Consider the following 14,102-nt stretch of genomic DNA (forward strand, 5'->3'; position numbering starts at 1 on the left):
TGTTATTATAGCTTGTCTAGTAGTGGGTGGATTGGTTTTTCCCAGCATAAAACACACTGTCCTCTGTGTACAAGATGTTTCCTCTAATTGGTCCCCATAGGGACCGAATATACTGCTTTGGCTTTCTCACTACCATAGTGGGACCCATTGGGCTTTCTGGCCCAGATGACTGGCAGTCATCCTGCTCCTGACTCCTGGTCCTCAGCAGTAAACAGATCCTTTTGTTCATGGAAGGGACGGAGAATCTGACTGGGCACTGTCTGCAAACCCAAGAAATACTGGGGGTGGGAGGGGCGGGAATGTCTTGTAGTTGATCACCTTTATAGTAGTTTTAGACTAAAGCAGATAGGTGCCTTTTAATGATTAGAGTTATGTTTAGATACAGCCACAGTATATGTTTTAATCAAATATTAAGTATCTGCATGATGATATCATTCAAAGTTACGTCTGTAGTTATTCTCAAAGGGCAAATATTGTTCAGATTTAAGCTGTAGGTGAGACAACCAGGAGCCTTTCGAGGCACACGTATAACTTTAGTAGTTAGTTCCAGTCATGTGTTCGTAGAGTTGTGGTAAGTGCATCTGCCCCGGCCTTGCTTTCCTGGAACATGGTGTGGCTCTCCATGTCTTTCCTTCAGTAGAAAATATATATATATATTTTTTTGCGGTACGCGGGCCTCTCGCTGTTGTGGCCTCTCCCGTTGCGGAGCACAGGCTCCGGACGCACAGGCTCAGCGGCCATGGCTCACGGGCCCAGCCCCTTCGCGGCATGTGGGATCTTCCCGGACCGGGGCACGAACCCATGTCCCCTGCATCGGCAGGCAGACTCTCAACCACTGCGCCACCAGGGAAGCCCAGTAGAAAATATTTTTTTTCCTTGCAACTTTTGTATATAACTTTTATATTTTTTAATTTTAAATTAAAAAAAATTACTTTATTTATTTTTATTTTTGGCTGTGTTGTGTCTTTGTTGCTGCACGCGGGCTTTCTCTAACTGAGGCAAGCAGGGGCTACTCTTTGTTGCGGTGCGCGGGCTTCTCATTGCGGTGGCTTCTCTTGTTGCGGAGCATGGGCTGTAGGAGTTCAGGCTTCAGTAGTTGCAGCACTCTGGCTCAGTAGTGGTGGCTCTCAGGCTCTAGAGCGCAGGCTCAGTAGTTGCGGCGCACGGACTTAGTTGCTCTGCGGCACGTGGGATCTTCCCGGACCAGGGCTCGAACCCGTGTCCTCTGCATTGGCAGGTGGATTCTTTTTTTTTTTTAACATCTTTATTGGAGTATAATTGCTTTACAATGGTGTGTTAGTGTCTGCTGTATAACAAAGTGAATCAGCTATACATATACATATATCCCCATATCTCCTCCCTCTTGCGTCTCCTTCCCACCCTCCCTATCCCACCCCTCTAGGTGGACACAAAGCACCGAGCTGATCTCCCTGTGCTATGCGGTTGCTTCCCACAACTATCTGTTTTACATTTGGTAGTGTATATATATCCATGCCACTCTCTTACTTCGTCCCAGCTTAACCTTCCTGGCAGCCGGATTCTTAACCACTGCGCCACCAGGGAAGCCCGGTATATAACTTTTAGAGTTAATTACTTCACTGTGTATCTGTACCCTTTGTCTCCCCTCTGTCTTTGGTGGAAGCATTCAACACCCCCAGGGTGACTGCACTTCTGAGTGTCAGACTTTGAAGATTCAACTGGTTTTACCAATTTGCTTTCAGAGAAATAGTGAGAGTTCTACTTCATCATGGTGTGTTTAGTTTGTTTTTTAAAAGGACAGTATCTGCAGGTTGAGACACAAAGAGCAGTGATGGGAAAGGTGGGAAGAAGACTTGTTCTGCGTATTCTTCTCCTGCCTGGGGCTTCCTTGGTGCGCTTCTTAGCATTTTGAGCTGACTGCAGGAGGGGATGGATAGATGTCACATTGATTCCCATTGTGTGTTATTTTAAGCTTAGTATTTCATCTCTACTTATATGCAGGCCTAAAGGCCAAAGAGATTTTTTTCCCTTGTCTGTTTTCTTTGCAGTGGTGAAGGGTATAGGGAAGAATGAGAGTGTTCTTTTGAGAGTTTAGGCATCCATGGTAATCCTGTTAGCTCCCAGAGTTTATGTGAGATTGAATTTCTTTGCTAATGGTGTCTGTTGTAACACACCAGGTATGTTTTGCATACTTTTTATTTTTAACCTTGGTCAGCAGTTAGTATAGAATCACTTTTCTCAGAAACGTTCTTTATGTATAAGTAAATAGAGTAGTAAAACTGTTCTAGATATGCCACAGGAGTATTTGAGTTGGAACTCCGCTATGCTCGCCGTCATTTTTTTAGGTTTACTATCAAGGAAGCATGAACCTGAATACAGAAGGCTCATGTGATTCACCTCCTTGAAGGATAGACAAAACGTGACTCCTGGCAAAAAGCTTGATAAAAACCTTCTTTAAAAAAATAGTCATTTTGGGCTTCCCAGGTGGCACAGTGGTTGAGAGTCCGCCTGCCGATGCAGGGGACACGGGTTCGTGCCCCAGTCCGGGAAGATCCCACATGCCACGGAGCGGCTGGGCCCGTGAGCCATGGCCGCTGGGCCTGCGCTTCCGGAGCCTGTGCTCCACAACAAGAGAGGCCACAGCAGTGAGAGACCCGCGTACCACAAAAAAAAAAAAAGTCATTTTTTCCCCAGTATCTATTTTATAAAAAGTTTATGTGTTAGAGAGGGGTGTTATAGAGGCAATTAGGTAAAACATTACAGATTTAATCAGGATTTGAGAAAACTGTCATCTAGGTGTCTTAACAAACAAAGCACCATATTACGCATCATCAGTCTCAGTGTTTTTAAGATAAATTATTAGCAGTCTCCTGGTTTTCAGAACGTATTCATTGAGTGCTTGTGAGCAAAGGTCATTCTGATCAGAGCTCTTGTGTGTGTGTGGCACGCGGGCCTCTCACTGTTGTGGCCTCTCCCATTGCGAAGCACAGGTTCCGGACGCGCAGGCTCAGCAGCCATGGCTCACGGGCTCAGCCGCTCCGCGGCATGTGGGATCCTCCCAGACTGGGGCACGAACCCGCGTCCCCTGCATCGGCAGGCGGACTCTCAACCACTGCGCCACCAGGGAAGCCCTGATCAGAGCTCTTAAAGGGGGAAATTTAAACAGAGTCATATGTATCTTGAATTCGGAGGGAATTACCATTATTTCTGAGAAAATAAAACTGATACTAACAGTCTACTTGTTCCTTTTACTCTCCTGAATTTGGTCTGTAAAATATTTGAGTACCAGTCCATACTGGACGTTACAGGAAGTACAAACATATTAGGCAGAATCTCTTTCCAGACAGTTCATGTTCTGGTTAGAGAGGCCTAATATCTATGAATTATTAATAGTTACAGATACGACTTTCAACTCTTACTTTATTCCTGGCATTAGGTTTACTACATGCCTTACATAGATTATTTTATGTAATCCTCAGAACAACCCCGTGTGTTAGTTTCTCTTATCCCCAGTTTTGCACAAGAGGAGAAAGAGTAATAGGTTACATAACTAGGCCAAGGTGCATTCTGATTCGAACCCAAGGAACCTGACACCAGAGCCTGTGCTCTTTCATTGTGCCATTCCGAAATGAGCAGAGAACAGTGCCATGGGCAAAATTCTGTGATACCGATTACAAGAAAAGACAAAAGATGAAAACAAGGAGGGGATCTGCACTGTAAACTTCGTAAGAAATTTCATGAAGGTTGAACTATGAATTGCAGACCCAGGAGCAAATGCAGGATGGGAATAGACATTTGTTCTGAGACCATGAGTATTCAGAGTGGAGTGATGGCTTCCTGTGGTGAGTAATGGTGAATCAGGCATGCTTTCCTTCTTTCTTCTTAGTAAACTCTGCATTCTTTAAATCCCAATGTATATTATCATCTCTGTGAAGCTTTCTTGTCTCCCTCAGACAGAGTTAGTTCTGTTTAGTCTCCTAAAGCCATTTATATATATGTCATTACTATAGGATGTAGACCATCACATTCTACGTTTTTATTCATAGGTTCTACCCTTCTTCCCCGCCCCCCCCCCCACCCCCCATGCCATCTCCAGTTCTTTGAAGTCAAGGACAGTCTTACTCATCCTGGTATCTCAAGGACCTAATGCAGTATCAGTTACTTAGTGAATATTGAGTTTATTTGTTGAGTGGATAGCTGAGTGTCTCAGTTGGACCAGATTCAAAGCCTCTTTAAAGCTAGGTTTAGAATAATTGGGGCAGAAAATGGATATTTAGGAGTATTTATCTGGTAGTGAAGTACAGATTGGATTGGAATTGGGAAAGCTGACATCAGGACGACTAGGTAAAAGAAGTTACAGCAATCTAGGCAGGGGGTGATTAGGGCCTGGTAGAAGTGGTATTGAGGGAAAAGTCAAAGAAGATTTCAAATTATGTGGCCCTTGCCCTTCTTGCCAATTTTTCTTATAATTTATTAGGTGATTGTGAGTCTTGGTTGACTTAGTAGTTCCTTAATAAATGAGTCAGTCGTACAGCATAGTCTCTGAACTGCTGGACCATGAGCAGTGCAATAAAAATGCAGATAAAGTCAAGGCAGGCATAGTTGAAAGCTCCACTTGGCAGATTTTAACTCTTTTTGGAACACAAAAGAGTTTTTAGATATATACATAGGTCTCCGAGAGTGTATGTATTCTGAGCCACTTTTAATTCATCATCCTAAGGATTTTAATTTGCTGTTGAGGTGAGCCCAGGGGAAGCATAGACTTATGGGATTATAATACTTTCTGTTGTCACCCTTGGAGCTTTGAAGACAAATCGGTGATGATTCCTAGGAATCCAGGAGTCTCATGCTCAGACTTCACCTGTAGGCCTCCCAACTGCTCTTAATAATTGTGCTAATAGAGGAAAAACACAATTTCTGAAATCAGAGTCTGCAAATACCAACCTGAATGTTAAAAATAAGTATAACATTAAGTTTCAAAAATTGTGTATATGTACTTACAGAAAAGTGCACAGTCATCCTGGTGTAACTTTCAGATCAAGAAAACATAATATTACTAGCATCCCAGAATCCCTCCTCTGCAGAGGTTAATAACCACTATTCTGATTATAACACCATGGATTTGTTTTGCTTGTTTTTAAAAATTAATATAAGACGAATAATGAAGGATGTGTTTTGGCCTCTTTAATTCAACATTGTGAAATTCATCCATGTTGTTGTATGAAGCAATATTCATTCATTCTTTTTGTTTTTAAAATTTATTTATTTTTGGCTGTGTTGGGTCTTCGTTGCTGCGTGCGGGGTTTCTCTAGTTGGTGGCGAGCGGGGTCTACTCTTTGTTGTGGTGCTCAGGCTTCTCACTGCTGTGGCTTCTCTTGTTGCAGAGCGCGGGCTCTAGGCGCACGGGCTTCAGTAATCACGGCACGTGGGCTCAGTGGTTGTGGCGCACGGCCTTAGTTGCTTCGCAGCATGTGGGATCGTCCCGGACCAGGACTCGAACCCGTGTCCCCTACATTGGCAGGCGGATTCTTAACCACTGCGCTACTTACGGAAGTACCTGTTCATTCATTCTTGTTGTCTTATAATATCTTCCTGGTGAATAAGCTACAACTTATTTGTCCATTCCACTGGTGATGTACATTTGGGTTCTTTAGACTTTTTGGATATTATGGATAATGGTGCTGTGAATATCTGTGTACGTTTTGTGGGGTATCCAAATTTCTGTTGGATATATTGTCAAGGAGTAGAATTACAGGATCATAAAGTATGCATATGTTCATTTTCCAAAATGGTTACACCAGTTTATAGACCCACCAGCAGCAGTGTGTGCATGTCCCAGTTGCTCAGCATACTCACCAATACTTGTTACTGTCTTTTAAATTTTAGCCATTCTGGAAAAAAAAAAAAAATTTAGCCATTCTGGTAGATTTGTAGCACTGTCTTGTTTTTAATTTACATTTCTGTGATGACTGATGAGGTTGAGCACTTGTTTTATGTATCGGCTTTTTGGATATCCTCTTTAATAACTATTTGCCTGTTGAAAAAATTGAGTCATTTATCTTTTCCTTATTGATCTGTAGAAGTTATTTTATACTCTGATAGGAGTTCTCTGTTATCCATATTGGTGATATCTTTTCCCATTTCATGGCTTTCTTTTACACTCTCTTCATTGTGCCATCTGATGAATATTCCGATTTATCAATCTTTTCCTTTATGTTTCTAAGAATTTTTTCCCTACCCCGGGGTCATGAGGATGATCTGTATTATCTTCTAGAAGTTTTATTGTTTTACTGCTTACATTTTATGTCTGTCACGTAACTGAAATTTTTTGTGTGTGTGAATGTGCCTCGCTTGGTTTTAAGCTAACCTTGTCTTTTAGTTCTGCAAGATCTGGGTCTTAAATCCCAAGTCCAAGATGGGAAGCAGTCAGGTGTCTCTGAATCCTGAATGTTGTTCATCAGTTAATCAGAGCATTGCTTGAATAGCCTTTGGGAATTGAATTGAAACCTCTCTTCCTACCACACCATGACACTTTTTTTTTAAAATGTCTTTGTCCTTTTATAACTTGAAAGTGCAGTCTGTATGGAATATTCCCATGTATTGATACTTACTTGCCACTAATTTTTTTTATAAATTTATTTTTTATTTTTGATCTTCTTTGCTGTGCGTGGGCTTTCCCTAGCTGCGGCGAGTGGGGGCTACTCTTTGTTGGGGTGCACGGGCTTCTCATTGCAGTGGCTTCTCTTGTTGTGGAGCATGGGCTCTAGGCACGCGGGCTTCAGTAGGCCACTAATTTCTTAACCCACTGCCGTCTGGATTCTGGCTTCACCACCTGCTTAAAACAGCTAGCAAAGGGTCCATTGGCCTTCTTGCCAAATGGGGCTAATTCTCCAATATCCTTCAACCATTTGCAGGTCTTGAACATATCCTTTATGTCTTTTATTTTTATTTTTATTTTTTGTGGTACGCGGGCCTCTCACTGCCGTGGCCTCTCCCGTTGCAGAGCACAGGCTCCGGACGCGCAGGCTCAGTGGCCATAGCTCACGGGCCCAGCCGCTCCGTGGCATGTGGGATCTTCCCTGACCGGGGCACGAACCCGTGTCCCCTGTCCCCTGCATCGGCAGGCGGACTCTCAACCACTGCTCCACCAGGGAAGCCCTCCTTTATGTCCTTATAGCTCTGTTCTGATTGTATGATCCTGGAAAAGTCTCACCCTTCTTTTCTTCTCCTCAAGATAGTTTTGTTTTGAAATCCAGTTAGAAAAAAGCGCCACTGGATAATGTTTGGGACAAAGCCCTTAAGCCTGAAGGCATGAATCTCCAGTTTCAAAGTAGGCCTGACCACTTTTGTTGTTTTGCTTTGGTCTGTTTTCATTTGGTATCTGAGACCAAATAAAAATGATAACAGCCATAACTGTGAATTAGATAACCTCCTGGAGTTTACATATCAGTTTTACATGGAGCATTTCATTTGATCCTCTTAACACCCCATGGGGTAGGTATTCCTGTTGCAGTTATCGAAATGATTGAAAATGCAAACAGCATGTTATTTTTTCTTGCTGAGAAACACCTGGTGTGCCACTGGATTATTAGGTTTTAGAGTTTCCTTTTTCGTATAACCATCATTTACAAAATCAGGTGAGACTATCATCCTGTGATTTTTGTGGATACTTTTGTCTTTCCACTTTCTTTGGGAATGTTAGCTAGGGTTGGAGCTGGGAGGGGTGAGGTTGATGGGACTGGGAATGGAGATAGGGTTGGATTCTCTGGGGAGTCAGAGACTTGCTTTCAGCAGGCTTTGATGTATGGCCTGTAATTGTCAAGTTCACAAACTTCTGCCTCAAGAACCCATATGAAATAAACCTTGACAGTTGATTGCTTGAATGTGATAAGCTCAGGTTTTTTCCAGGATCTACTCTAAAATGATTCATTGCAAGAATAAGTTGTGGAGAGACTTACTTCCCTGGCGGTCCAGTGATTAAGACTCCACGCTTCCACTGCAGGGGACCCCGGTTCAATCCCTGGTCAGGGAACTATGTATCCCACATGCTGCGCGTCACGGCCAAAAAAAAAAAAAAGAATAAGTTATGTAGCAGGTGTGACTTGAAGATGTATCATTAGTGTTCAGGAACCTATTTTAGCTCCAGAAAAACTATAGATTTATTTTGACTAAATAGCTGATTTTGGTTCGAGAAATATGTCTTGATTTATGTTTATTTCTTTGCCAATAAGTTACTTTAACATAGGAGATTTTCCTTTGATTCTTTTAAATCTTCCCTCAAACATTTTTAAAAATTGTTTTTTCAAATGAAATGGTACACCAAGTTGATTAATGAAGCAGACCGAAGCATTTTTTTATTTATACAAATTCATTTTGAATTATGAATTTATAACACTTAGCAAATCTGTCACTGAGAACAGTGAGGCTGTTTTTTTTTTTTTTTTTTTTTTTTCCAGTGAGGCTGTTTTGATCAACACAAAAACTTGAAACAGGTTAAAGAGGATTGCAGTCCTATTTTTGTTCCACATTCCGGTTATTTCTGCATTAAAAAGCTTAACTTGCAATCCAAGGGTATTTTTTAGTTGAACTGATATATTGGTTTGAAAAAAGAGCAGAGGGCTAATATTTATCATAAAATTCAGACCAGAAAGTCCCTCATGACTTCCCTGGTGGTGCAGTGGTTAAGAATCCGCCTGTCAATGCAGGGGACATGGGTTCGAGCCCTGGTCCGAGAAGATCCCACATGCCGCAGAGTAACTAAGCCCGTGCACCACAACTACTGAGCCTGCGCTCCAGAGCCCGTGAGCCACAACTGCTGAGCCCACGTGCCACAACTACTGAAGCCCATGCACCACGTGCCACACCTACTGAAGCCTGTGCTCCACAACAAGAGAAGCCACTGCAATGAGAGGGCCGCGCATTGCAACGAAGAGTAGCCCCGCTCGCCTCAACTAGAGAAAGCCCACGTGCAGCAACAAAGCCCCAATGCAGCCAAAATTAATTAATTAATTAATTAAAAAAAAAAGAGTAGACCCCGCTCACTGCAACTAGAGAAAGCCCGCGCACAGCAATGAAGACCCAACGCAGCCAAAAATAAATAAAAGTAAATAAATAAATAAAAAAGTCCCTCAAACTCACAAGTGCTAGAACTATTAAACAATAATTCATCACTCAACATGTCAGAGTTCAGCTGTCATTGCACAGCTGTCACCATGACTGCAGCATGGGAGCGACAGCCGTGCCTGGCACTGCTTGAACGTGGCCCCCCGTGTGCTGTCTAGTGTGCTAACATGTGCTGGTTGATGTAGGTGGGCTGGTGCAAGCCTGATTCAGCCTCTGTAATTAGTGCCAGTCCCAAGAAGTGCTCGTTGATCCACAGAAATGGCCCAAGTTCCTCAGTGTCCTCAAAAGCCCATTACCAAGTGGAGGCCCCTGGTAATATTACAGCTTGATACGTGATACATTTGAGTGTGGGCTTATTTTATTTATTTATTTTTAAAATAAATTTATTTTCGGCTGCATTGGGTCTTTGTTGCAGCGCACGGGCTCTAGGCGTGTGGGCTTCAGTAGTTGTGGCACATGGGCTCTAGAGCGCAGGCTCAGAAGTGTGGTGCACGGGCTTAGTTGCTCCACAGCATGTGAGATCTGCCCGGACCAGGGATTGAACCCGTGTCCCCTGCATTGGCAGGCGGATTCTTAACCACTGTACCACCAGCGAAGTCCCTGTGAGCTTGTTTCAAAATACAGTTTTAATAGTCAGCTCTCACTCTAGGGGCAGTGGAGAGGATATAGGGAAGGTGGGTGGGAAGAAAGAAATTAGGAGATGATTAAGAAATCAAAACTGCTCTTGGCTTCTGATCATGTCTAGGTAATTATTGCCAGTGAGGATTCGAGAGGGGCCTGCGAACGCTCACCTTGTTGCAGACTGGTTATGTGAAGGAGTGTTGACTCAAGTTCATTGCTGCACCTGATGTCCCCTCCTTCAGTGAGAGAAGAGGAAGTGGGTTTGGGGCTCCGTATGGAAAAGGGAGAGGATGAGCCTTAGGGGGCTTAGGGTCCCTCTCCTCTTATTCTCCGCCTGAGTGGTTCTGCTGAGAGTCTGGCTCTCTGTGGGCCTGAGCGTGGGAGGTACTGTCACATTTTGAGTCCTTGCTCTGCTTGGCTCTTAGCTGCACCTTAATCTCTGTTGACTGCTCATGTGAGATTGAGAGTTGAGTGGATGTTTGGCTCCTGAAGTCCCTTCAGAAAGCCCCAGGAATCCATGCAGCAGTTTGACTACAGTTGCTCTGAATTAGAATATGGCTAACTATTCAGACATGGGGCAAATAACGTTGACGGATAGTCTATAGGGCACCCTAACCTTTCTGAATCTCTTCATTCTGCCTATTCAGTCAGAGCCAGGGGCTGTTAATTTGCTTTCAGTATGTTTCAAGAATTAAATTTTAAATTATTTGCTCTCTTTTCCTTAGCATAAATAATTGAAAATCGATAGCACGGTAGCATGAATTTATAGAGTATACTAAAACTTTGGGTTTTGAGTCAGCTGGGAAATTCCTTGCAGTTTTTCTGGCTTATATCATGTATTTGAAGAATGTTGAACCAAGATGTTTTGAGGAAGTAAATTACTATGGCTGTTGAATGTGACCTGGAAGGAACTGAGGAACAGTAGAACTGAAAATACAGCTACTGATTTTTTTTTGTTTGTTTTTTTTCAAATTTCTTTGTTAGGCATCTGAAGAAGCCTCTCTCAGGGCACTGGAAAGTCTGATGACAGAGTTTTTCCACGACTGTACAACCAATGAAAGAAAACGTGAGATAGGTAAGTGAAATGTTGAGTAGTAAAGAGTCGTTTATAACGAAAAGGCCCCAATGGGGAGGAAGGAGTTGGTAGCCTTGATGTTGGCAGCCTGGTCAAGCCTGCATGTTTCCCCTTGAATTCTGGCTCCTTTTGCTCCAGTCCTGCTGGTTGGTGGCTGGTGAGGTCTACAAACCTAGCTGCAAGGGCTGTAGTCGGTAGAGCCCACTATAATCCATAGTGATGGATTTTCTTTCCTTTGGCCATGTGTGGAAACCCCTACCCCTGCTTTGCTCTTAATTTTAGCAATGTTAAACTTTTATAAGATGTCTGTGACTTAATTTAAAGAAAAAACTCGTGAAAGCATTAAAACAAACATGTTTTTGGTGTGTAGAGGTCTATCCTGAACCTCATCTAGTGCCCAGAGATCCTTTAACGGGTGTATCCTTTGGGGCCTTCTTGCTTTTTCCTTATTGCCACTGTTATCGCTCTCATTCTGCAAGTTTTGTTGAATAAAGGCTTCAAACAACAGAGAGATGTAGGTGTAATTTCAGGTCTTCTGGGAACCTTGGCACCTTCTAGAACCTCTTTTTGAATTTTATACTCACTGACATGCACAATATTCATTAAAGCATACTGTAAACTAGAAGGTTTATTTAAGTTGTGAGATCTCTGCTTCAGGGACATGCTGCACTGAAGTCCTAGAGTAATCTTTTTCTCTCTCTGAGTCCTCACTTAAGCCCTGAACTTGACGATGAAAAATGTTTTTCTTGATCCAGACCTCGAGGCTTTCCCCTGTGTGTCTGGCTGCTCTGTACTGACCTTCATTGCTTTCACTTCCTTGGAGGCTTTTTTCTGTGTCTCCGGGTCTCTGCAGAGCCATTTCTCTGTCGCACGTGGCTTCTCTAAGTCATGTTAGCCAGCTCAGTGTTATGGCTGACTTCTGCCCTTGGGCCAAAGCTTGATTAGCGTTTGGATTTTCAGGTGGCTAGTAGACCTTTGGCTGCAGCCCATTTTCCCTTGCATCCTTTGAGTATCACATTAGCTCCCGGTGGATGTAGCTTCTTATCTCTTAATTTTAAATGTGGTGGTCTCTTGTGGGCCTGCCCTGTATATGCCTTCTTTTCTGAGGGACTGTGCTGTAGGGAACCAGAGAGTTTATAAACAGGGGATACTGATGGAAGCTGAGCCCAGTAGATGATCAGGCATCTGGCTTAGAAGATCCCCTCTGCTTGCTTCCCTAGATTCTCTCTTATTACTCAGTTGGGCTGACCCACCTCTTGCCCCCAGAGTGAGCCTCTTGTTACTTTTATGCTACCAAAGTACCTCATAGTAAAAGTATCAGTGGTGATTTTTACCAAAGGAGGTGAAGGATCTTTCCCTTATATCTAATTTCTCCATAGTCCTGTTTTAAGCTTATAATTGATATGCTTTTTGTTTTTCTCTTTAAGTTTTGGATTGCAAAGCTAATGTTGTTCACCTCAGTGTTCATGAATTAAAAGTGGAAGCTTTTTAACATATTTTTATTCTAATCTGATTTTTTAAATAGTTTTAAATAACCAGATGCTACAGAAGTCTAATTTAAATGCCGGCTAAGGAGAATCCGGGGGTTTGGTAGTAGGCGTGTCTTAGTTCTTTTTGTACCTAGTCTCCATAGCTTTATTTGAGTGTGTGGGCTGGAACCACTTCTTGCTTCTTTTTTGATGTCTTAGGATAAACTAAAGTCTTTCCTAGCTAGGTGGGAGAAAGGAGGGAGACCTTTTATTATAGGGGCTCCACCCATCCTCCACCAAAAGTGCTCTAGAGATAGAGCTGTTAGCAGGGAGCCTCAAGAGACAGTCTGGTCATTTTTAAAAGTGGAGAAGGCTGAAACATCAAAGAGGAGCAGTGATTTGCTTGGGATCAGACTCAGTGAATTAGTGGCAAAGTCTAGAACAGAGTCCAGTGTTCCTCATTTCCAGCCAGAGATCACTCTCTGGTTGGACTTCACCTCTGGGAGTCATAGAAACTTTTGCTTAATTATAAGAACACATCATCAGCTTCCTTTATGGGATTTATAATGAGACTGCCTTGGTGCACTTAGCCTGCGTTGTAGGGCACTGGCAGAGCGGTGACTTTAGGGTTAGAACGGGCTGCAGTGCTTGCTGCTTTTCCAAGGGCTTCCTAGAATCTCTCAGGGTTGTTGCCTTTGTATTTTTACCCACTCTGTGTTATATTTTATGACCAGCGCAGCAGGTCAAGGTGACTAAGGGGCAGCATGTCCAGAAACACGGTGATAGACTCTTAATGCTTGCTGTTTGTCCAGCAGCCTCAGGAGGAAGAAAACCACTTCTAACTGATTTGAGGTGCCCAGGGTGGTTCCTGGCAACTCCCATGACTGCCGCTCTTGTTTGCCGACTCCTGGGTGATATTTTAAAATAAAACCAACTCAGATGAAGGGAGTTAGCCATCTTGAATTCTCTTGCATTTTTTCCAATCCTGCATTTATAAGATTAGTCTTAATTTTTTCTTTTCCTGCTTTTCTGGCCATCATTTTGTGTGTGTGTGTGTGTGTGTGTGTGTGTGTGTATAAGTGTGTAAGAACAGTGTTGAGTGAGTGGTGAGGAGATAACATATAGCTGTACCCCAGAGGAAGTAAGTTACCGGTTGGCCATCATTTGTAAGGTAAAAATGATACTCTTCTATCTGTCTGTCTACACATTAGATTAAGAATTTCAGCAGTGAAAGTTTCTCTACCTAAAATAGTGCCCATAAAAAAAAAAGGTGTCCGTAGCTAGGTTATTGTTATTTGGGTGTCAGCGTTCATGGTCACCTCAGAGTCAGAAAAATATTGTATGCTTTGTCCTTTCTATCTTGAAGAATCAGCTGGATTTTGTAGTTGGTTTTGATGTCATTACATTATGTAGAAGAGGTGTGTTTAAAAAAAAAAAAATAGTAAAACAGCCAGCCTTGTATTAATTTTGTGTATTTTCATAGCCTTCTCTTGTTGCTATTTAACTTTTCCAGAGGAACTTCTTAATAACTTTGCTCAGCAAATAGGAGCCTGGAGATTCTGCCTGTATTTTCTCTCCAGCACTAGGAATGACTATGTAATGATGTACAGTTTAACGGTTTTTGAGGTAAGTTGTCAGATACTTTTATACTATTCTGAAGAGTATTTCTTAGTCACATTGCCTTGTTATTGGCACTAGACTTTAGTTTTGATGTGTACATGGCTGGGAAATAGTGGTAACCCATCTCAGGGGCTTCTTCCCCATATACTGCCTTTGTCAAGATGTCAGGTTTTCCAGGGCACCTTTCCATCTTCAGCACCAAAAGGTAAGATAGG

At 42.7% G+C, this 14,102-nt stretch overlaps 1 protein-coding gene across 3 annotated transcripts in view; it reads left to right on the forward strand.

Moving 5' to 3' along the window:
- The window catches only part of XPO6 (exportin 6), a 107,027-nt gene that overhangs the window by 24,192 nt on the left and 68,733 nt on the right, over positions 1 to 14,102 (forward strand). For 2 of the 3 annotated variants that reach the window (XM_060284231.1, XM_030871586.3), the window contains exons 1-3: positions 5,510 to 5,532; positions 10,708 to 10,798; positions 13,781 to 13,893. In XM_060284231.1, coding sequence (XP_060140214.1) covers positions 10,747 to 10,798; positions 13,781 to 13,893 — 165 coding nt within the window. In that variant the 5' untranslated portion in view covers positions 5,510 to 5,532; positions 10,708 to 10,746. Of the gene's footprint in view, positions 1 to 5,509; positions 5,533 to 10,707; positions 10,799 to 13,780; positions 13,894 to 14,102 lie in introns of those variants that run through there. The other variant, XM_030871585.2, reaches the window with a different exon arrangement.

Source organism: Globicephala melas, chromosome 15 (assembly GCF_963455315.2).
Source record: "Globicephala melas chromosome 15, mGloMel1.2, whole genome shotgun sequence".
Taxonomy (NCBI): Eukaryota; Metazoa; Chordata; class Mammalia; order Artiodactyla; family Delphinidae; genus Globicephala; species Globicephala melas.